Raw genomic sequence first — 25289 nt, 5'->3', positions numbered from 1 at the left:
GAGATTTTAAACGTAGTTTATTTGATCTAGTGTTTAGTCTCTTTTCCAGCCACTGAATTCTTTATCTTTTATTATGTTTTTCTGTTGCATTGTAAACTGTTTTCGCAATTACTACCTTTTAATGAAGGATAGGATTGCGTGTTTCAGGTAGAAATCAGTTAAAGTTTCGATTTCAGTGAAATAAGTGCAAACAGAAAATCAATAGTGATAAAGTGATATGCGCAAAGTGTTAGTGTTGCGTTCGAGGGTTCGTCTGTTCGTGCCAGTTGTTCACCTAGTCCGGGACCTCTTACAAGCTCCCAAGCCCAGGGGAGAAGTAATGTCGAACGACTTATGGGTTCCACAGGCCTTGATCGACGAACAGACGTTTCCCTCCGTGGTTTCGGGTGTATCTACACACGTTGCCAACGTGATCGCCCCACCCACACAAAGACGAGAGAGCCCATTTATTCCTCGTCTGCGGAAGAGGTTTCTCGTAGAAACCATGGACCAAATCTTGCAGCTTTTTAAGTGCAAGTCGGTCCCTTCCGCGCAAGTCCAACGGCCTAGGTGTAGCCACTGGGTCAGTTCGGACTCGCTGCAGTCATCCGACGACTGCACACCTCCCAAGAGAGGCAAGGTGGTACCGCAACAGGCAGTAACTCCGTCTGTTGCCGCACCAGCTGTTTTAGACCCTCAGTCACAACGGACAGTAGCTCCGTTTGTTGCCGTTTTTTGTAGACCCTAGTGGTCTTTACTGCAGTCTATGCAGACTCAGTTAGCTGCGGTTATGCAGGAGTTTCGTGCGGAGAAGGTTTACACTGCTCTCGTTAGCCTACAACCTGCCACGGTTGTGCGCCCAGCTCACGCTGAGGCTGCCTGCTCCCACACTCCGGCTGCGGAGAGCTCCACCTCCGATGCGCGATCGACCCTGCCAGACGCATGTTAACGTTAGCCGACGTGCGGCTCCCTCCGTTAACATGCGTGAGCTACCGCATCAGCAGTGGGAAGGTGGAGTCAAGCTGCCGTGTTTTGACGCGATGCGTTAGTTTCCGCAACCCACGGCAGTCCCCACCACGCACCACCACTCCGCTTTGGTTGTTGCCTGCTCCCACACTCCGACTGCGGAGAAGGTTGACGATGCACCCGTTGGCCTACAGCCTGCCACGGTTGTGCGCCCAACATGGCTGCCTGCTCCCACACTCTTGTTGTGAGAGCTCCTCCACCCATGCGCAGTCGACCCTGCCAGACGCATGCTGACTCCCACAGACACACGGAGCACTCCGTTGCCGTGCGTGAGCTACCACAAGCTGCCGTGTTTTGACACGGTGTGTCAGCCTCCGCAACCCACTGTGGTTACCGCCTCTAGCCCGCAGCAGACTAGTCAGTCAGGAGTTGAGGCTTCCCCTCACAACTTTGGTTGTTGCCAGCTCACAGACTGTCAAGCAATTACTTGAATTTGCCTTCTGGTCTGCTACTAATGCACCAGGGCTGTATGTCCTCACGCACCTGTTGTGGTTGACAGTTCAGTTTTTTGACAGTTCACAGACTGTCAGGCAGGTACATAACGTTGCCTTCTGGTCTGCTGCTAATGCACCAGTGCTGTATGTCCTCACGCACCTGTTGTGGTTGACAGTTCAGTTTTTGACAGTTCACAGACTGTCAAGCAGTTACATAACGTTGCCTTCTGGTCTGCTGCTTATGCACCAGTGAAACCCTCACTGAGATAACCTAGCTTTTCTCGGACATGGTTCCTGTAGATGAGAAAGTGCTGTTCTCCCTCCTTCTGATATTCCCTTGAGGACTCTGTCATTTGGAGAGGAGCCTTAAGCTGCTTAGCCTCCTATGGACTTTAATTAAAGCATAACATGCTTCCAGGGATGGTAAATGGTTCCGCTTCAGTCGCTAACCCCGTCTGTTGCCACACCTGCTCCCATAGACCCTAATGGGCTTTGTTGCAAGACATGCAGTCCAAGCTTAGTCCTTGATAGAGGATTTTTTATGGAGAAGAACCTTCTAGCCAACAACCTTCCTTCCGGTTGGTTGTACGCCCTGTTGACGCTGAGGTATCCTACTCACGTCCGCCAGTTGAGATGGTTCCTCCACCGGTGCGACCCAGTGTGGGTTGCCAGTCGCACGTTGACGTTAAGCGACTCTCGGAGGTGGTTGTGGACGTTCAGTGTGTCACTAGGAAGACGTTCAACAACCAGCAGAGGTGACTTGTTGTAACGCAGTGCGGCAACCTCAGCAACCCGGTAGGGGGTTGTCTGCACAACCCAGACAGTCTAGACAGTTTCGGGTTGTCGCTGTACTTCCTCGCGTCCCCATGGTTGACAGTTCACAGACTGTGCAGCAGTACCATGATCTTGTGTCCGGCTCCGTCACACATCCACCAGTGCGACCGGATTCAGCGAGTCAGACGTTGCCCACTCCGTTGCTGTTTCCTCATCAGTTTCGGATGAGGAACCCTCTGATGAGGACATGGCTGAACAAGACGATCAACCCCCAGCCCTGCTATCCATCCAGAAGATGCTGAAGAAGGAACACGGCCCTGTCAGGCTGTGGATGAGTCTGGTTAGGACACTGTCATCCGTGGTTCAATTGGTGTCACTTGGAAGACTACACCTCCGTCCTCTTCGGTATCATCTAGCTCTTCACTGGAAAGGACAAGACGCTAGAAGCGGTCTCGATCCCGGTTTCCGGAAAGATAAGTCTGGTCTGACTTGATGAAAGGACTTTATCAACCTTTGAAAGGGTTTTCCCCTGACTGTTCAGACTCCCAACCACGTTCTCTTCTCAGACGCATCGGACGTAGGCTGGGGTGCTACCTTAGGCGGTAGGGAATGCTCGGGATTATGGAACTCGAGTCAAAGGACAATGCATTTCAACTGCAAGAAGCTTCTGGCAGTACGTCTGACCTGGAAAAGCTTCAGGTCTCTACTTCAAGGCAAAGTGGTGGAGGTGAACACGGTCAACTCCCTGCTTTGATGTACATCTCCTAGCAAGGAGGGACCTACTCTCTGACATGGTACGAGTTCGCAAGTGACCTCCTCTCCTGTTCAACAGGTCTAGACTTTTCACTAGTAACGAGTTTCATCCAAGGCAACTTGAATGTCATAGCAGATTGTCTCAGTAGGAAGGGACAATAATTCCAACATATTGGACCCTCCACAAGGATGTATGCAAGAGACTTTGGGTCTCCTGGGGCCAGCCAACCATAGATCTCTTCGCAACCTCGATGTCCAAGAGGCTCCCAATACTTTGCTCACCTATCCCGGACCCAGCAGTAGTTCTTATAGATGCCTTTCTACTAGATTGGTCTCATCTAGATCTATATGCATTCCCTCCGTTCTAGATTGTCAACAAGGTACTGCAGAAGTTCGCCTCTCACGAAGGGACAAAGTTGACGCTAGTTGCTTCCCTCTGGCCCGCGAGAGAATAACTTACCGAGGTACTTCGATGGCTAGTAGACGTTCCCAGAACACTTCCCCTAAGGGTGGACCTGCTACGTCTGTCACGCGTAAAGAAGGTACTCCAAGGCCTCCACGCTCTTCGTCTGACTGCCTTCAGAATATCGAAAGACTCTCGAGAACTAGAGGTTTTTCGAAGGAGGCAACCAGAGCGATTGCTAGAGCAAGGAGAACATCCACCCTTAGAGTCTACCAATCGAAGTGGGAAATCTTCCGAAACTGGTGCAAGTCAGTATCCGTATCCTCGACCAGTACCTCTGTAACTCAAATAGCTGACTTCCTCTTATATCTGAGGAAAGAGCGATCTCTTTCAGCTCCCACTATCAAGGGTTACAGAAGCATGTTGACATCAGTCTTCCGTCACAGAGGCTTAGATCTTTCCAACAATAAAGATCTACAGGACCTCCTTAAGTCTTTTGAGACCACGAAGGAGCGTCGTTTGGTTACGCCTGGTTGGAATTTAGACGTGGTTCTAAGATTCCTTATGTCAGACAGGTTCGAACCACTTCAATCAGCCTCCCTGAAAGATCTCACCTTTAAGACTCTTTTCCTGATATGCTTAACCACAGCTAAAAGAGTCAGTGAGATTCATGCCTTTAGCAAGAACATCGGATTCTCATCCGAAACGGCTACATGTTCTACATCTTGGTTTTCTAGCCAAACACGAGCTGCCTTCATGGCCTTGACCAATATCGTTCGATATTCCAAACTTATCGTATGGTTGGAAATGAACTAGAAAGAGTATTATGTCCTGTAAGAGCTCTTAAGTTCTATTTTTAAAAACCTTTACGAGGCCCGTCTGAAGCTTTATGGTGTTCAGTTAAGAATCCATCTTTGCCTATGTCAGAGAATTCTTTATCCTATTTTATCAGACTGTTAATACGAGAAGCTCATTCCCTTCTGAATGAGGAAGACCAAGCTTGGCTGAAGGTAAGGACACACGAAGTTAGAGCTGTCACAACTTCCGTGGCCTTTAAACAAAATAGATCTCTGCAAAATATATTCGACGCAACCTATTGGAAAAGCAAATCAGTGTTCGCGTCTTTTATCTTAAGAATGTCCAGTCTCTTTACGAGAACTGCTACACTCTGGGACCATTCGTAGCAACGAGTGCAGTAGTGGTGGGGGCTCCACCACTACAATTCCCTAATTCCAGAACCTTTTTAATCTTTCTCTTGAAATATTTTTGGGTTGTCCGGAAGGCTAAGAAGCCTTTCGCATCCTACTTGATTTGGCGGGTGGTCAAAATCATTTCTTGAGAAGCGCCTAGATTAGAGGTTTTGATGAGGTCCTTTAGTATGGGTTGCAACCCTTCATACTTCAGCTCCTAGAAGTCGCTCAGCATCCTATGAGGATCGCGAGGCTCAGTAAGGAAGACGTACTTAAAAAGGCAGAGTAATTGTTCAAGTCGTCTTCCTTACCAGGTACTTATTTATTTTATGCTTGTTATTTTGAATAACTGCTAAAATGAAATACGGAATACTTAGCTCATAATGTCAACTTGTAATGCTGGTCTCTACCCACCCCCCTGGGTGTGAATCAGCTATATGATCATCGGGTAAGTTTGATATTGAAAAATGTTATTTTCCTTAGTAAAATAAATTTTTGAATATACTTACCCGATGATCATAAATTAAAGGACCCACCCTTCCTCCCCAATAGAGAACCAGTGGGACAGAGGAGAAAATTGGTTCTTTGTTGACATCGAGTACTTGAGTACCTACTTGACAGATGGCGCTGTTGATGTACACCCCCACCTGTATAGCGATCGCTGGCGTATTCCGCCCGTAGGTTTTTTCTGTCGGGCAGCAGGGATGCAGCTATATGATCATCGGGTAAGTATATTCAAAAATTTATTTTACTAAGGAAAATAACATTTTTTGGATTTCAGACTTTATTATAAAATAATGTAAACAAAAAGATGTTTTGCGTATTCTGCCCCCACATATACAGTTATCTTACTATAAAATGGTAGTACTCTATAATTGCTTTTTAAGATTTTCTTGACAGTGAACATTGCTATTTCTTCATTACCATTTTTATGACAATTTTTATCTTTATGAAGGTAAAGAATTTGTTTTTCCACTCTCAATTGTTTTGTACATTAGCTATACCAAATAGCATGGGCATTTTTTCAGGTCCACTAGCCATGTCAAATAGCCAGGGTGTTCTTCTAGGTCTTTTGTCTGGCTATTGCTTAATCTACAGCTTTTCTAACCAACTTTTTCTAAATCATCCAAGTCTATCTTCTGGCTGGTGAACATTACTTCTCTGGCCATTTTTTTCATTGTAATAGTATCTTCCCATTCCCCTCTGTCCATGAATCTTAGCAGTCTATACAGTAGTCTCAATTATTGAAAAATATCTCAATTTTCTTTTCCAGTGCCCATTTTAATGCAGCATTGAGTCATACAAAACTTGTGTGTACATTGCATAAGTCTGGCCTCTTTTCAATATTTCCTTTCACTTGAAGTCAAGCAATCTCACCATGTCATCCAAGCTACTAATAGTCTTTCTTTTTGCTCTTTCTGCTTTATAGTGTGTTCTCTTCTATCAGTTTACTCTCCTCTTCATTTGCTTTTATGATTCATTTTGGGCACCCAAATCTTGATCCATGTGTATTTGCAATAGTAAGCTAAGCATATATGACATATGCTACTGGTACAGCACAAATTTCACCTTTTACTCTTTTCTCACATCTGCCTTAAAGGGTAATTTCCTGACCACAGTTTACTTTTTTCCCTTTGCTTCTTTTCCAATTACCATAAGCATTCTTTTTAAGTGTTAGAATGTCTATGAATAAAGACACTTTAATTAAATCCACACTTTTGTCTTACGTAAGTTCTCCTTGGGATAGATTTTTCAATATTAATCTTACCCGATGATCATGTAGCTGTCAACTCTGTTGCCCGACAGAAATCTACGGTCGGGATACGCCAGCGATCGCTATACAGGTGGGGGTGTACACAACAGCGCCATCTGTGAGTAGGTACTCAAGTACTTCTTGTCAACAAGAACTCAATTTTTCCTCTGTCGTGCCTCCGGCAAGATCTACTAATACGCCGTCCCTAACTGGATTTGTTTTCACAACTTTTTGGTGAAGTACACTATTCCAGTTTTGAGCTTTCGCTATGCAGGGGTTTTATCTTCATTTCAAAACTTGAACTCGTTTTGGATAGATTTTATTATGGTGACGAAGAGAGTATGGACTCTCTTTCACTTTTAAATGGCCGACCCTTCCCTTAGACGGAAGTGTTGGTGTCGAAGAGAGTATAGACTCTCTTTCACTTTTTATGACCCACCCTTCCCTTAGACGGAAGTGTGTTTAGGTTTTTGGTAATTTTGCTTAACAAAGTTATACATTATTTTATATCTCTCCGCCATTTATAGGCCTCTTCGATTAACTTTCCATTTATTATAAACTTATAAAAATTAATTTTTATGTTTGTTTATATGAGACCTTTCCTAATAGTAGGCGGTCCTTACTTGGAACCGAAGTTAATTAACATTGAGCCCGTCATATCGTTTTTCCTGTTAAGAATTTATGCTATTTTAATTTTAATGTTTTTGAAAGAATTTCTTTGATAGTCTCGTACTGTTTTCAAAGTTGAACTAACGTTTCGTTTAGTCTCCGCAGTTGTTGACGTTCAGAACGTTCAACTTGCGCTCTATCGTTACGATAGAGAGAGAGTATTTCACGGTTTCACGTTGCAGTAAGAGTAAACCGATTCTAGCGTTTCGTTCATTCTTTCTTAGCTTAAATGGTTTTAATTCTAATAAAGGAACTTTTTATTTGGGAAACCTTTCAGTTTTTTTCCTTTAACAAATAATATGTTTTAACGATATATATTATTGGGCTCATCTCTCAGGTTCTAAGTAAAGAGAGAGAGAGATAGAGACGGAGGGAGAGAGAGGAGGATAAACGTTTCGTTCAAGCGGGTAACGTTGTTCTCGTTTTTTGCTCTTCTCCCTAGTCGCTATAGGGGAAGAAGGTAAAACGTTTCTAGAGTTTTATTCTTGTTCCCAGGCTTTCTGCGGTGAGAGATTTTAAACGTAGTTTATTTGATCTAGTGTTTAGTCTCTTTTCCAGCCACTGAATTCTTTATCTTTCATTATGTTTTTCTGTTACATTGTAATACTGTTTTCGCAATTACTACCTTTTAATGAAGGATAGGATTGCGTGTTTCAGGTACAAACCACTTAAAGTTTCGAGTTCAGTGAAATAAGTCCAAACAGAAAATCAAAAGTGATAAAGTGATATGCGCAAAGTGTTACAGTGTTGCGTTCGAGGGTTCGTCTGTTCGTGCCAGTTGTTCACCTAGTCCGATACCTCTTACAAGCTCCCAAGCCCAGGGGAGAAGTAATGTCGAAGGACTTATGGGTTCCACAGGCCTTGATCGACGAACAGACGTTTCCCTCCGTGGTTTCGGGTGTATCTACACACGTTGCCGACGTGATCACCCCACCCACACAAAGACGAGAGAGCCCATTTATTCCTCGTCTGCGGAAGAGGTTTCTCGCAGAAACCATGGACCAAATCTTGCAGCTTTTAAGTGCAAGTCGGTCCCTTCCGCGCAAGTCCAACAGCCTAGGTGTAGCCACTGGGTCAGTTCGGACTCGCTGCAGTACGACAACTGCACACCTCCCAAGAGAGGCAAGGTGGTACCGCAACAGGCAGTAACTCCGTCTGTTGCCGCACCAGCTGTTTTAAACCCTCAGTCACAACGGACAGTAGCTCCGTTTGTTGTTGTCTTTCATAGACCCTAGTGGTCCATGCTGCAGACTATACAGTCTCAGCTTGCTCCTTCATGGAGGAGTATCGTGCTGGAAGGTTGACAATGCACCTGTTAACCTACAACCCGCCGAGGTTGTGCGCTCAGCAGATACTGCGGCGGCCTGCTCCCACCCTCCACCTGTGAGAGCTCCACCACCGATGCGCAGTCCACCCTGCCAGACGCATGTTCTTGCTGCACCATCTGCTAACATGCGTGAGCTACCGCATCAGCAGTGGGAAGGTTCTGTAGAGCTGCCGGGTTCCAGCACTATGCGGCATTCTCCGCAGCCCATGCAGCATGCTCTGCATACAGCATGCTCCGCATACCATGCAGCATGAGCCGCATACCTTACAGCATGCTCCGCATACCATACCGCATGCTCCTCAACCCACCGCAGCCCCTCCCACGCACCAGCACTCTGCTTTTGTTGTTGCCAGCTCCCACACTCCGACTGCGGAGAAGGTTGACGATGCACCCGTGGGCCTACACCTCCCACGGTTGTGCGCCCGGCATGGCTTCCTGCTCTCACACTCTTGTTGTGAGAGCTCCTCCACCCATGCACAGTCAACCCTGCCAGATGTATGATGACTCCCACACACAGAGCACTCCGTTGCCGTGCGTGAGCTACCACAAGCTGCCGTGTTTTGACACGGTGTGTCAGCCTACGCAACACACTGTGGTTACCACCACTCGCCAGCAGCAAACTAGTCAGTCAGGAGTTGAGGCTTCCCCACACAACTTTGGTTGTTGCCAACTCACAGACTGTCATACAGTTACATGACGTTGCCTTCTGGTCTGCTACTTATACACCAGTGCTGTATGTCCTCACGCTCCTGTTGTGGTTGACAGTTCAGTTTTTGACAGTTCACAGACTGTCAAGCAGTTTTATAACGTTGCCTTCTGGTCTGCTGCTTTTGCACCAGTGAAACCCTCACTGAGAGAACCTAGCTTTTCTCGGATATGGTTCCTGTAGATGAGAAAGTGCTGTTCTCCCTCCTTCTGATATTCCCTTGAGGACTCTGTCATTTGGAGAGGAGCCTTAAGCTGCTTAGCCTCCTATGGTCTTTTATTTAAGCATAACATGCTTCCAGGGAGGGTAAATGGTTCCGCTTCAGTCGCTAACCCCGTCTGTTGCCACACCTGCTCCCATAGACCTTGGGCTTTGTTGCAAGACATGCAGTCCAAGCTTAGTCCTTGATAGAGGATTTTTTACGGAGAAGACCGTTCTTGCCAACGACCTTCCTACCGGTTGGTTGTACGCCCTGTTGACGCTGAGGTATCCTACTCACGTCCGCCAGTTGAGATGGTTCCTCCACCGGTGCGACCCAGTGTGGGTTGCCAGTCGCACGTTGATGTTATGCTACTCTCGGAGGTGGTTGTGGACGTTCAGTGTGTCACTGGGAAGACGTTCAACAACCAGCAGAGGTGACTTGTTGTGACGCAGTGCGGCAACCTCAGCAACCCGATAAGGGGTTGTCTGTACTACCCAGACAGTCTAGACAGTTTCGGGTTGTCGCTGTACTTCCTCGCTTCCCCATGGTTGACAGTTCACAGACTGTGCAGCAGTACCATGATCTTGTGTCCGGCTCCGTCACCCACCAGTGCGACCGGATTCAGCGAGTCAGACGTTGCCCACTCCGTTGCCGTTTCCTCATCAGTTTCGGATGAGGAACCCTCTGATGAGGACATGGCTGAACAAGAAGATCAATCCCCAGCCCTGCTATCCATCCAGAAGATGCTGAAGAAGGAATACGGCCCTGTCAGGCTGTGGATGAGTCTGGTTAGGACACTGTCATCCGTGGTGCATTTGGTGTCACTTGGAAGACTACACCTCCGTCCTCTTCGGTTTCATCTAGCTCTTCACTGGAAAAGGACAAGACGCTAGAAGCGGTCTCGATCCCGGTTTCCGGAAGATAAGTCTGGTCTAACCTGAGGAAAGGACTTTATCAACCTTTTATAGGGTCTTCCCCTGACTGTTCAGACTCCCAACCACGTTCTCTTCTCAGACGCATCGGACGTAGGCTGGGGTGCGACCTTAGGCGGTAGGGAATGCTCGGGATTATGGAACTCGCGTCAAAGGACAATGCATTTTAACTGCAAGAAGCTTCTGGCAGTAAGTCTGACCTGGAAAAGCTTCAGGTCTCTCCTTCAAGACAAAGTAATGGAGGTCAACACGGACAACTCCTTGCTTTGATGTTCATCTCCTAGCAAGGAGGGACCTACTCTCTGACATGGTGCGAGTTCGCTAGTGACCTCCTCTCCTGTTCAACAGGTCTAGACTTTTCACTAGTAACAAATTTCTTCCAAGGCAACTTGAATGTCTTAGCAGTTTGTCTCAGTAGGAAGGGACAATAATTCCAACATATTGGACCCTCCACAGAGATGTATGCAAGAGACTTTGGGTCACCTGGGGCCAGCCAACCATAGATCTCTTCGCAACCTCGATGTCCAAGAGGCTCTCAACAGACCCAGCAGTGGTTCTTTTAGATGCCTTTCTACTAGATTAGTCTCATCTAGATCTATATGCATTCCCTCCGTTCTAGTTTGTCAACAAGGTACTGCAGAAGTTCGCCTCTCACGTTGGGACAAAGTTGACACTAGTTGCTTCCCTCTGGCCCGCGAGAGAATAACTTACTGAGGTACTTCGATGGCTAGTAGACGTTCCCAGAACTCTTCCCCTAAGGGTGGACCTGCTACGTCTGCCACGCGTAAGAAGGTACTCCAAGGCCTCCACGCTCTTCGTCTCACTGCCTTCAGAGTATCGAAAGACTCTCGAGAACTAGAGGTTTTTCGAAGGAGGCAACCAGAGCGATTGTTAGAGCAAGGAGAACATCCACCCTTAGAGTCTACCAATCGAAGTGGGGAATCTTCCTAAACTGGTGCAAGTCAGTATCCGTATCCTCGACCAGTACCTCTGTAACTCAAATAGCTGACTTCCTCTTATATCTGAGAAAAGAGCGATCTCTTTCAGCTCCCACTTTCAAGGGTTACAGAAGCATGTTGGCATCAGTCTTCCGTCACAGAGGCTTAGATCTTTTTAACAATAAAGATCTACAGGACCTCCTTAAGTCTTTTGAGACCACGAAGGAGCGTCGTTTGGTTACACCTGGTTGGAATTTAGACGTGGTTCTAAGATTCCTTATGTTAGACAGGTTCGAACCACTTCAATCAGCCTCCCTGAAAGATCTCACCTTTAAGACTCTTTTCCTGATATGCTTTACCAGCTAAAAGAGTCAGTGAGATTCATGCCTTCAGCAAGAACATCGGATTTTCATCCGAAACGGCTACATGTTCTACATCTTGGTTTTCTAGCCAAACACGAGCTGCCTTCTCGGCCTTGACCAATATCGTTCGTTATTCCAAACTTATCGATATGGTTGGAAATGAACTAGAAAGAGTATTATGTCCTGTAGAGCTCTTAAGTTCTATTTTAAAAACCTTTATGAGGCCCGTCTGAAGCTTTATGGTGTTCAGTTAAGAATTCATCTTTGCCTATGTCAGAGAATTCTTTATCCTATTATTTTCAGACTGTTAATACGAGAAGCTCATTCCCTTCTGAATGAGGAAGACCAAGCTTGGCTGAAGGTAAGGACACACGAAGTTAGAGCTATCACAACTTCCGTGACCTTTTAATAAAATAGATCTCTGCAAAATATTTTCGACGCAACCTTTTGGAAAAGCTAATCAGTGTTCGCGTCTTTTATCTTAAGAATGTCCAGTCTCTTTACGAGAACTGCTACACTCTGGGACCATTCGTAGCAACGAGTGCAGTAGTGGTGGGGGCTCCACCACTACAATTCCCTAATTCCAGAACCTTTTTAATCTTTCTCTTGAAATATTTCTAGGTTGTCCGGAAGGCTAAGAAGCCTTCCGCATCCTGGTTGATTTGGCGGGTGGTCAAATTCTTTCTTGAGAAGCGCCTAGATTATAGGTTGTGATGAGGTCCTTTAGTATGGGTTGCAGCCCTTACTACTTCAGCACCTAGGAGTCGCTCAGCATCCTAAGAGGATCGCTAGGCTCAGTAAGGAAGACGTACTTAAAAAGGCAGAGTAATGGTTCAAGTCGACTTCCTTACCAGGTACTTATTTATTTTATGTTTGTTATTTTGAATAACGGCTAAAATAAGATACGGGATACTTAGCTTCTTTGTTAACATGTATGCTGGTCTCCACCCACCACCCTGTTATTTTGAATAACGGCTAAAATAAGATACGGGATACTTAGCTTCTTTGTTAACATGTATGCTGGTCTCCACCCACCACCCTGGGTGTGAATCAGCTACATGATCATCGGGTAAGATTAATATTGAAAAATGTTATTTTCATTAGTAAAATAAATTTTTGAATATACTTACCCGATGATCATGAATTTAAGGACCCGCCCTTCCTCCCCATAGAGAACCAGTGGACCGAGGAGAAAATTGAGTTCTTGTTGACAAGAAGTACTTGAGTACCTACTCACAGATGGCGCTGTTGTGTACACCCCCACCTGTATAGCGATCGCTGGCGTATCCCGACCGTAGATTTCTGTCGGGCAACAGAGTTGACAGCTACATGATCATCGGGTAAGTATATTCAAAAATTTATTTTACTAATGAAAATAACATTTCATAGGTATCTCATACTTTGCACTGGATATAGCTTTTATAGTTACCTCCACCAACAAAGTTGGAAGGAGGTTATATTTCTGCCCCTGTTTGTGTGTGTATATGTATTTATGAACAGGTTCCTGGCCACAATTTTAATCATAGAGTAATGAAACTTGCAGGGATTAACTCTTATGTAAAGGGCTGGAAAGGATTAGATTTTGGAAGGTCAAGGACACGGTCAAGCAAAATGTCCAATTCACATAATCAGCCATAAGTTAGGAGGTCGTTGTCATAGAGGGTTCAAACTGGGTTCATATTTGAGTGTATTAGAATCCAAGCCAATTAATACATGTTAAGGTCAGGGTTGAGAAATAAGCTGCCGCGGTTGAGGCCTGCGCTCTACTGAGTGCCCCTCTAGTTTTTGATAAACTGATGACTGAAATAATAATTTGATGCATTTGTTTTTCTTTCATGTCTTAAAATTTTTGCTCTAACAGTACCTGCCCTTTTTACAATAATTTTTATTATTAATCATTATATAACCATTTGTGAAATTTACAATGTTATGTAGTGAAAAGTTCACATTAGCATTTATAATAATACTGTAGGAAGTAAACATTTTGATTTTCTGTCGGGCCATTTTTTATTATAATTGGATAATTTCTATTCTTAAAAAACTCAATTTGTTCCTAAGTTTGCCTTGGGAACTAGGCACTGAATCTCAGTGTGGTAGAAATAGTCAGAGAACTCATTGAACGTTAAAAAGTTTACGTACTTGGCCAGTATTTTAACCCTTTTACCCCCAAAGGACGTGCTGGTACGTTTCACAAAACTCATCCCTTTACCCCCATGGACGTACTGGTACGTCCTTGCAAAAAACTGCTATTTACATTTTTTTTTGCATATTTGTGGTAATTTTTTAAGAAACTTCAGGCATTTTCCAAGAGAATGAGACCAACCTGACCTCTCTATGATGAAAATTAAGGCTGTTAGAGCAATTTGAAAAAAATATACTGCAAAATGTGCTTGAAAAAAAAATAACCCCTGGGGGTTAAGGGTTGGAATGTTCCAAATAGCCTGGGGGTAAAATGGGTTAAGGAAATATATGCTGTATATATTATTTTGAAAATAAAATTGCTTCATAAATGAAGGCAGGTTTAGGTAAAAAAGTGAGACTGGATATATTTGCTTAATATTTTGGTTACTGAATCAGTATTGTACAGTAGAACCTTGCAATAGTGGACCCATTTATAACGAATTCTGGATATAATGGGTAATGGACAAAATCCAGGTAACTAGTCTAGTTCTGGTGGCATTGTAAAGATGCGTCCACACTAGCGACAAAATATGTCGACAACACTGTGTACAACTTTGTAGGTAACAAGTTGTTAGACTGTTGACGAAACATTGTTGTCGAAATGTTGGTAGAGATTTATTGGTGATATGTTGGCAACGCTGGTGTGGACGAGTCGATGTGGTTGGAGATACCCGGACAGACACACAACAAGTCGCTAGAATGAGGTGTGGACGGCTTCACCAAGTTGACGCGTGTTGCCAATATGTTGCCAGACATTGTAGCAGACCAGTGTGGACGCACCTTAAAGGTCACCAGAAGTACATAATTGTAAGATATTCATATTTATTTACTGTACAGTATTTTCATTTACAGTATATAATAGTGTAATCTGCTATCTTGCATATTAGGCGTTCTCTGTTTTTACCCCTAAAAATTAGTTTATCATGCATTATGGCCTTCTTTTTTTCTTTTTTTTCCCCCCAAGACTAAATTACAATAAACTAACCTATTTTCCTAAATCTCATTATCTAACCTTCTGGTTCAATAAGTTAAAACAGCAGAAAAGAAAGATGAAAGCATCATTAGTAACTCGTACACCCATAAACAACGGAATGAAAAACAGCTATTTAGTATGAACAATTCAGATAACTATTGCAATTTTGCTTGCATTTCAACCATTGTACGATAGTGAACAATTATTGTAGTTATGTTACTAATGATGAGTAGAATATGATGGATTTATTTTTACATTATACAGTATCATCTTTTGCTACGGCAGAGGGATTTGCAAAGAAATGTACACTACTCTTAAATTTATACAAGTTGTAGCTGAAACTAAGAAAACAAACAATGTTCAAGTGCCTAAGTTCTTTGGTGTTGGGGAAAGCAGTGTCCAAAAATGGAAAAAACAATTGAAAAAATTATTGGATGGTATCTTTGGTTCATGAAAAGGTAAACCAAATTGCACAAAAAGTACATGAAGAATTGGATGTTAACCATTTTACCCCTAGGTTATTTGGAAATTTCCAACCCTTAAGCCCCAGGGGTTATTTTTTCAAGCACATTTTGTAGTATATTTTATTAAAATTGCTCTAACAGCCTTAATTTTTGTAATAGAGAGGTCAGGTTGATCTCATTCTCTTGGAAATTGCATGAAGTTTCTCAAAAAATTCTCAAAAATATGCAAAAAGAAATTTACATCGCAGTTTTTTGCAAGGACGTACCGGTACGTTCATGGGGGTAAAGGGATGAGTTTTGTGAAACGTACCAGTGCGTCTTTTGGGGGTAAAAGGGTTAAGGTCAATAATTTCTTAAGCTTTTTAATTTTGCACTGCAATACTAAAGACTATGATATTATCGTGAAATTTTCGTTTGTTACGTTCCTTTTTATATCATTCAAGGGTGAAAAACAGAAGCATGTTAATTTCAGCTGGTCGTCTTGCTGTTACCCCAAGTATTCGGCATATATAGTAGTCCTGTATACAATATGAAATTATTTTTTTTTCTGGAAACATCTTGTACGTAACGAACAATTAGCGATAGTGAATAACGGACAGTCCTTCCCCCCTGTAGTCAGTTGTTACGAGGTTCTAGTGTTCTGTACTGTATAATGTTACAGTATTTTGATTATTATAATTAGTATGATTATATTTTAAGTTATTGATAATTTTATTTATCTTTCAGTCAAATTTGACAACTATATGCAACAAGATGCTCATGAATTTTTCGTGCAGTTGATTGATAGCATTAATGAAACCATCATTGGTAAGTAATGAGTTTTTTTAGTAGGTTTTATCTGTTTTAATCTTAAAGGTCAAGAATATGCATTTGAATATACTGTATATTGTATGATAAGAATGTTTTGTGTATAGGAGGGAACTTGCTTACCGATTGAATACTCATTTCTTATGTCCATGTGGTTATATTTAGTAACTACAGTACATAGATATTGTGGGCTTTTAAAGTAAAGGTATATTCTGTACTACAGAAAAGCAGCCTGCTGGTAGAAGTAGACAACTTGCTTACCAATTGAATACCCATTTCTTATATGTATGTGATTATATTTAGTAACTACAGTACATAGATATTGTGGGCTTTTAAAGTAAAGATATATTCTCTACTACAGAAAAGCAGCTTGCTGGTAGAAGTCGACAGCAAGGAATAGATGGCGATCAGCAAGCAGGACTTGGAGGGCAGCAGGACAGTGGAGGGGGTGGTAACAATCAGCAACAAGATAACACATGGGTACACGAGATCTTTCAGGCTGTTGTCACCAGAGAACTCAAATGTTTGAACTGTGAGGCTGTAAGTACATTCAGCTATGTATATCTATTTTATTCATTATTATTATTATTATTATTACTTGCTAAGCTACAACCCTAGTTGGAAAAGCAGGATGCTATAAGCCCAGGGGCTCCGACAGGGAAAATAGCCCATTGAGGAAAGGAAACAAGGAAAAATAAAATGATTTAAGAACAGTAATATTACAATACATATTTCCTATATAAACTATAAAAACTTTTAACAAAACAAGAGGAAGGAAAAGAAACTAGATAGAATAGTGTGCCCCGATGTACTCTCAAGCAAGAGAACTCTAACCCAAGACAGTGGAAGACCATGGTACAGAGGCTATGGCATTTTGTTTCTAGTAAGGCACAAATAAAAAGATTGTCATAAATAAAATTTTATTTAAAAATGACTAGTTTACTAGTCTTTTCTTTCCAGTATTGACTAGTTTTTTCATTAGTAATTGTTGAGACTCCAGATTATTTGTCCATTACTTTTAATATCTCATACAAAGATACAAACCCTCATCATTTATATGGAAATTTATTTTAACAAAAGCTGTAGTGGCTGTAAAAAGGACAGGTAACAAGTGAGCAATCTGTTTTAAGACCTTTCCCCCTATAACAACCGGGGATGTGGATGGTATAGCCCATATATACAGGCGAATCTTGCCCTTATGCTACCATCTGAGCTGGTATTGTTTCATCTTTGAAGCTACCCAGCATTGCTAGAATTACTTGAAATATAGCTATATGATATTATATTCAGGCAAAGGGCCATGTTAGCCCTGCAGTTCAATCCTAAACATCAGCTGTAAAGGTGATTTCATAGGTTGTCCTTCCCCCTGCTAACTTATATGATGTAGAAGTTGACTTTCCCTCGGGGATGATAAACGTACCAGTCTGTTTATGGACAAAATCTTCCGCTTATTGAGTCGCCAAATATGTGACGAGGGTTTGTGTCCTTGTAAGAGCAAATGGCAAATCTGGAAGATGATTTACACATCTAACCAACTCCTCATTTTTGCCTCTTTGCCAAAAGAACTAGCGGGCAAGTGCTCAGATGAGGGGAGTGTCTCCCTCTCACTAGCTGTCATTTGTTGATTTTGTTACTAAGCTATTATTACTATTCCAAATCTTGATAAAAGAGATATCATTACATAAGAGATCGGGGTCTGTATTCCAGGAGAAAAGCAATTCATCATCCATATAAAACTTGAAGGAAAAACCATTTCTCTTGGAATTTTATGTAAAGGTGCACTTTACTAAAGGGAACAGAAAAGAGATAATCGGAATATATATTTAGGTACAGTAATCATTAGTAGTTGATGTGGATTTATCCTTACAGTAATACCTTAAAATGGTAGAATAGCTAAGTGGTGAATTTCAGCTTGTAGATCAGAGAAGAAATTCATCTAGGCAAGACCTGCCACATGGGGAAATTTCTTGAACTATTTTGTCTTATTGTACGCTCAGCTCATGCACTTTTTTTTTTTCTTTTGCTGTCTCATTTTAATCTAAAGACTGTGCAGTGATCTCAACGGAGTACATAGAATTTTGTTTGTAAAAATTAATAGTTGAAAATTTGGTATTATTTTACTGGCAATGCCTGTGTCCCTTTTTTTATTTCATTCTATATTATTGCCCTTTGGAGAATTGGGAGACCATATATATAATTACTCGATTCGATTTGATAGCTCACGTTTTGAAAATAACAATATGGACACTCAAACTTGAAATGTTACTTGAATATGGGCAATATTTACTCATTTTTTATTTTGAAGAATGTGAATTTGCCATCTTCACATATAACATTATAATCTGTATATTTTCAGGTTAGAAGCAGAGATGATATAAAATTATAATTTTGATATTTTTAGGTTAGAAGTAGAGATGGAGAGATGATGTAAAATTGTAATTTGTATATTTTCAGGTTAGAAGCACAGATGAAGTTTTAAATAATCTGTCCGTTGAAGTTCATCAAAACACAAGTATTACGCATTGTTTAAGATGTTTCTTTTCCACCGAAACAATAAGTGCCGAAAACAAAGTTCAGTGTGAGAACTGTTGCTCCCTCCAAGAACATCAGGTAATTAACAAACAATTTTTTTTCAAGGGAATTACGTTTAACCCTTTTACCCCCAAAGGACGTACTGGTACGTTTCACAAAACACATCCCTTTACCCCCATGGACGTTCCAGTACGTCCTTGCAAAAAAATGCTATAAATTTTTTTTTTTTCATATTTTTGATAATTTTTTGAAAAAATCCAGGCATTTTCCAAGAGAATGAGACCAACCTGACCTCTCTATGACAAAAATTAAGGCTGTTAGAGCAATTTAAAAAAAATATACTGCAAAATGTGCTGGGAAAAAAATAACCCCTTGGGGGTTAAGGGTTGGAAATTTCCAAAGAGCCGGGGGGTAAAAGGGTTAATTTAATTTTCAAGGAGCAGCTATTATTTTGAGATAGGGAATGAGATTTTTTTACCTTGGACTATAGCGGTCGGTTTAGAGTTACAGTACTGTATATGAATTTTTTTTTTATTGCTGTTATCAGTCTATCATTAGTTGGTAGAAATAAAAATCTTGTCTTCTTAGACTTACAACCTTTAGGTGGTCCCTTAGCAAGCTTTCCTGAATTGTTTGATATATTATTTTGCATACAGTCAACATTGACTCATTTTGTTAATTTTTAGATTATTTTGTTACTTGGTAAATAGCAGCTTTTGAGAGGCGATGACTTTAATTTAAAAAGGGGTTATGGGTATGTTTTTTTCAATTAAGTATTTATAATTTGAGGTTTCAAGAATGCATTTCTTTTAAATAGAAAATACAGTTCTGTATTATAATCTGAAGGATTCTTTGAATCGCACAACGTTGTACTTATATAATCAATCTTTCAGAAACGCACAAGAGTAAAGAAGTTGCCAACCATCCTAGTCTTACATCTGAAAAGGTTTCAATTCTTAGGCCAGTACAACCGTACACTCAAACTCTCCCACAGAGTTGTATTTCCTCTGGAGCTACGTCTTTTTGATACCGTAAGTACATGAGATGAATAATTTACTTTTGACTGATGTTTTGTGTGATTTTCATCTACTGTATTCTGATGGTCCAGCACTTTGCTGCAGTAGAGGGGCTTGAGTGTCTCAATGATGGGCTGGGCAGTGGCGGTGGGGTAGTTTATCCACCCTGGCAGGCTCAACCATACCGCTAAGGCCAGTTCTGAGAGACCAGACCAAGACTGGACCCCTATAGGCCTTCTCCTTTATTTCAGATAGGCAAAGGCTAGGAGAAGGAAAACTCCAAAATCAAACCAAACCAAACCAAACAAGACCCCAACGGCGGAGCTTCCCAGCGCCGGGGGAAGAAGGCAATGCCTATCGGGCAGGCAACAAGGCGGGCCTTGACATAACAAGAACCCGGCAGCCCGATGCAACCAACATCGGAGAAGCCGCCTGTCTCATATGTCTTGAGCCGCGGTGAAAACGATGTGGGCCAAGTGTGTGTGCGTGGCCGTTGCAAAGCCACGACCACCCAAAACAATATACCCAGCTACTGGCATTCTGTCGTTTCCTCCACCCTTCTTCTGATAGGAGGCTGATGGCTAACGACAGAACCCAATACTCGGACACGAGTGGGCGCCGACGACGATTCTTTAGGAAATTTAGCGTAGGCATGTCACCTGTTAGTGAATATGCAATAATTTTCATCCCTGGCCAGTTTCATTATAGTCAAGAAATTATTGTTGGTTCTGGTTGTACTCTAATACTAGTATTAGAAGCTTACCAAAGTATTTTTATTCAAATAAAGGCTGGGTGATGTCTTGCTGTTTAAATTTTACTTCTGAGTTTTATTGCTTTTGTGTCTTGATACTGCATTCTTTATATTGCAATACTGAATTGCTATCCAGAGGAGCACTTAAAGATGATTTATGCACAAATACAAACTATTTTAGTTTTAGTATATATGCACAAATACAAACATAAGTATTTATACCCAAACTTTATAAATAAAAAAGTTACTTTTGTCCTGGTAAAAGTTGGCTCCTACCCATGTCTAGGTAGATTATTTCCTTTCCAGAGATGTCCTAAAAAAGAAAATTTTTCCGTAACTGAAATACAAACCACGCTATTTACATGGGGTAATTACTTCGGCGTAGCTGAATGACGAGCCATAAGAATTTTAACGAGGGTTTACTACCCCACCGCTAGTTAGCGGGGGGCTAGGAAGGGGTAGCTTGCTACCCCTCCCCCCTCGCACACACAGTGAGTGCTGCACTTTTGCTTTTGGCTCGGAGAGACGACAGACCTGTCTGTGCTCTCCTCCATTTTTGACTGCCATAATCTGTTTTGCTTTTTCTTTCAGTGTGTTTGAAGTTGGCCTCTATTCTTTCATCATGCGTACGTGCCCTAGACAAGCCGGCCGCCCTTGTGGTACCTTTATGTCGGCCTTGGACACCGATCCTCACTCCTTATGCCCTCAGTGTAGGGGCCAATGGTGTGATAGGACTAACGTATGTATCGAGTGTAGGGAGTGGTCTACCTCCCAGTGGGAGAGGTTTGCCCGGCGCTGCAAGAAGGCTAAAAGGGATATTTCTCCTTCAGAGGCTTCTTTGAAGAGAGAAAATTCCAAGACTTCTTCTTCCATACCCCTTTCCTCCTCCGAAGCTCCCACTCGAGTGGTCTCTCCCGAGAGGCCGGCGAGTGGTAGCGTAGACCGTATTGCTGTTGACCGATCCCGGGGTGCGGGAGAGGTAGTTGCCTCCCATAGCGAGGCAGCTGCCCCTCCTCCCCCGAAGGAGGATTCAAATATTGATTTGTCTGTTAATAACAATGATTTATTACAGCTTTGGGCTTCCTTGGGGCTTCAGGGTTCGCCCTCCAGGAAAGCCCTGTTTGACATGATCAAACTGGGTGCAGCTGTTAAACAATCGCCGACGACAGCAGGGATAGATCCTCTGTCGGTCGTTGACGTTGTTGTAACGGAGGCATCGAGTGGTTCTGCTCAAACTCCTGTGCCTGTTGTTGCTGAGGTAGCTGAAGGCTTAGGTTCCCCCTCCGAACAGCCTTCGAGGGAGGAACTAAGTCCTATGGTCTCTTATGCCGGTGATTCTCCCCCCCGGGGGAGTTCACTACAGAGACTCCTCTGCGGAGGCCCTACAAATGTCAGAGTTCTGATCCAACGGCCCCTCGTGGGCGTATAAGGCAGAAGGCTCGTCCTCCTCTTCGCCGTAGAGGCCTTCCTTCTCCTCACAAGGGAGTTAGGAGGCGCCTCTTCGGCTCATCATCCTCGCAGTTCTCTGCGGAGGAGACAACTCGCCGATCACCGTTCCTGCCAGCTACTATCCTTAGACCTCTCCAGGGATCGTTCGCGATCCCCGTTGAAGGATGGTCGTCCTTCGGGACTTTGTATCTAGTCTCCCTCCAGACATGCTGTCCTGCCATCTCCTTTCAAGGATGATGCGCGCTAAACCTGTCATTGCGCAGGCACCGGTCCCTTCGGGGCAAAATGGTAATGAGAGCAAAACTGCGCATCAAACCCTTGCGTGCCAGGTTATACCTGCACTTCCTTCTGCTGTTGCCGCTGATCCTGATTTAGCGCCACGGCGCTCACCTGCACGCGTGCGCGCAAATGTTCCAGTTACGCGCCAGGGTTCCCCTGCGCGCCCACAACCTTCGGGGCGCCCATCAGCGGTTCCTGAAATAGCGCTCCCGCGCCCACCTGTGCACATGCGCCAGGCAGTTCCTGATAAACGCGCGGTCCAAGAGGCACCTAAGTTAGCGCACAGGCGCTCACAGGTGTCTCTAGACCCCCAACACTCTTATATTACTAAGAGTGATGCGCGCCAACCTCGCGCTGTTCCTGTTATAGTGCAAACGCGCTCGCCAACGCACTAGCGCGCTTCTACATCACAGCGCGCAGTCCAGGAGGTTCCCAAGATAGCGCACGGGCGCTCACGGGTTCACCTGGACTCTCTTCTAACTGCTCGCAATATAAAAACTGCGCACAAATGTTTTAGTGGCGCGCGAGGTTCCAGCTGCGCGCCCAGTTCCAGTTGCGCACGATGCGCTCCCAACCCAACAGCGCACACCTACACGGTCAGTTCCTGCTGCGCGTTCTGCGCACCCATCGCAACAGCGCACACCTGTGCGCCCACATCCTGATGCGCGCCCGGCGATCTCACGATCGCCTAAGGCAACTGCACAACCTGCGCACCTCTCGTCTGCGTGCCAACGCACGAACTCGCCCTCGCGCTATCACCAGGCTGCGTAATCACACCCACGCCCGGTCGTGACAGACACGCGCTAGCATGCTACCGCGCACTCGCGCTCATCAGTAGCCCATCAGCCCACTGCGCGCCCTCGCATCGAGGCTTCTACCCCGCCTCATAAGATAGCTCCTGTGCGCCACACGCCCTCGCCATCTCCTACCTGCGCCCTCAACCTCGCACGCCCACGCCCATGCTCACGAGCGCGAATATCCTGCTGCGCATGATTCATTTACGCGCAATCCAGAACAGGGCTTTTCACACGATCACCAGCGTGATCGGCGCAACGATCGCCAACGCGATCACGCCCGAGTTACATCAGGGGTACAGGCGGACAGGTCCTCATCGCGCTCCCCTCCCCGCAAGCGCAGAACAACGCGCTCGCCGGAGGAGCGGAGACTTCCGGACAGGTCTAAGGACCTTTCTTCTTCCTTCATTTCAGATTCTCAACAGGCGAACCCTCATGTCAAACGATCCCCTTCCCTCCAGAGGGAGTATCTGACAGCGCAACTGTCAGCCAGCAGCCCTGGTTTGGTACCATTGTCAGAGCGCTTATGCAGGCAATGAAGCCTGTGCTTTCTGACTTGGGTCACAAATCAGTGGCAACTTCCTCCCCCCTGAAGAGGAAGAGAGGAGTCTCAGACGTGGTAACTTCTCCAAGGACTATCCTGTCTCCTCGCAAGTCCTTACGTAAGGCTCCTACCCCACCTCAGACTTTCTCTCCCTCCTCCGCGGATGAGTATTACGCATCCTCAGGAGAGCCGAAAACTCCGCCGCTTCCTGAGAAGTCTCCTCGTATAGAGGTGGCGAAGGCCTTACATCCTTCATTGCTGGAGTCCTGCATCCCTCCTAGGAGGGAGCCGAAGGACTCGAAGACTGTTCCTAAGTCTTCCGCAAGGACCCGACAGGAACCAGATAGACCTTTGGAGAACGTCCGCGAGTCTCCCCAGGAAGAGCCTCTGGGGACGGGAGACTTCGCTGCCAGCCCGTCGTCAGGAGGAGAGCACCAGGAGTCAGAACATGATTTCTGGCAAGTCCTGACCCTCATGAGGAACCTCAATGGGATTCCAGACCCAGAGATTCCTCCTCGTGAAGGGAAAGATACGGTCCTGGACCGAATCTACAGCACCCAAAAACCCTCTAGGGCCAGTGCAGCTTTGCTCTGGTCTCAGGGGATGAAGAGTGCCAGAGACAAGGTCGAGGGCCAGCTCTCTGAGCTTGCCTCCTCCAATAGATCCAGTGCCGGTAACAAGCTCCTCTGTCCTCCTCAGAGGAGGTACTTTGAAATCCTAGAGGAGACTTGTTTGAGTCTTCCAGTACACCATTCAGTGGAAGAACTCACTGGGGGAGTCCCTCTTGAGAGACTCTCCAACCGGCAAGTGACCCATTCCGCAACTGAGATCTTAAGCCAGGAGAAAGTTGCGAAGTGTGCCATGAAGGCAACTTCGTGGCTGGACATCTGGCTGAGATCTCTGGGCATCCTAGTACGTTCTGAGGACCTGTCCAAAGAAAGTACCAGGAAGGCACTGGAGACATTCTTACTCTCAGGCACGCGAACCATTGAGTATCTGGCCCATCAAGTCTCGAGCTTGTGGGCCAACACGATTCTCAAGCGTCGGGACGCAGTGGCTGAGAGGTTCCACCAGAAGGTCCCCAGTTCTGATGTTAGCAGGCTCAGACACTCTTCCGTTCTCGGTAAGAGCTTGTTTGAGCCAAAGGACGTGGAGCTTGCCGCTGAGAGGTGGAGGAAGTCCAATCAGGATCCCCTCATCCACAAGGCCCTGACATCGAGGCCTTACAAAGCTCCAGCAGCTCAGCAACCCCGTCCAGCTAAGGCCACTAGGAAGACAACAACAACAGCAGCAAAGCAGGAGGTGTCTAAGCCCTTTCCTGCCAAGGGCAGAAGGGGCAAGAAGTCCTCCAGGGGAGGAGGTAAAAATCCTAGAGGGAACGGCCGAGGCCATAAACGCTAGGATTGGCGGTCCCCCTGCATGTCCACCAGTGGGGGGATGCCTACAAAGTTGCGCGACAAGGTGGCAGCAACTCGGGGCAGATACCTGGACGATTTCCGTAATCGGTCAGGGTTATCACGTCCCGTTCATCTCATGTCTACCTCCCCTGACAGCGAATCCAGTGTCATTGAGCTCCCTTACCATGGTATCGGTAGAGGGACAGGCCCTCCGGGCAGAAGTCCAGACCATGTTGAAGAAGGACGCTCTCCAAGAGGTTGTGGACGGGTCCCCAGGCTTCTACAGTCGACTCTTTCTTGTGAGAAAGGCGTCTGCAGGCTGGAGACCAGTCATCGACCTCTCGACACTGAACGGGTTTGTCAAACAGACTCCGTTCAGTACGGAGACGGCAGACACGGTCAGGCTTGCAGTGAGACCACAAGACTTCATGTGCACTCTGGACCTGAAGGACGCGTACTTCCAGATCCCAGTCCACCCGTCTTCAAGGAAGTACTTAAGATTTTGCCTAGACGACAAGATCTACCAGTTCAAGGTGCTGTGCTTCGGTCTCTCCACAGCACCCCAAGTGTTCACCAAGGTGTTCACCCTGATTTCATCATGGGCTCACAGGATCGGCATCCGTCTCCTCCGTTATCTGGACGACTGGCTGATCC

General features: G+C 44.7%; 1 protein-coding gene across 2 annotated transcripts in view; it reads left to right on the top strand.

The window, feature by feature from the left end:
- The window catches only part of Usp12-46 (Ubiquitin-specific protease 12/46), a 64525-nt gene that overhangs the window by 16890 nt on the left and 22346 nt on the right, over positions 1-25289 (top strand). For both annotated transcript variants that reach the window (XM_068388029.1, XM_068388028.1), the window contains exons 4-7: positions 15793-15873; positions 16235-16413; positions 18328-18483; positions 19299-19436. In XM_068388029.1, coding sequence (XP_068244130.1) covers positions 15793-15873; positions 16235-16413; positions 18328-18483; positions 19299-19436 — 554 coding nt within the window. The remainder of the gene's footprint in view (positions 1-15792; positions 15874-16234; positions 16414-18327; positions 18484-19298; positions 19437-25289) is intronic.

The sequence above is a fragment of the Palaemon carinicauda genome, chromosome 15 (genome assembly GCF_036898095.1).
Source record: "Palaemon carinicauda isolate YSFRI2023 chromosome 15, ASM3689809v2, whole genome shotgun sequence".
Taxonomy (NCBI): domain Eukaryota; kingdom Metazoa; phylum Arthropoda; class Malacostraca; order Decapoda; family Palaemonidae; genus Palaemon; species Palaemon carinicauda.
This window is presented reverse-complemented; position numbering and strand designations above follow the sequence as displayed.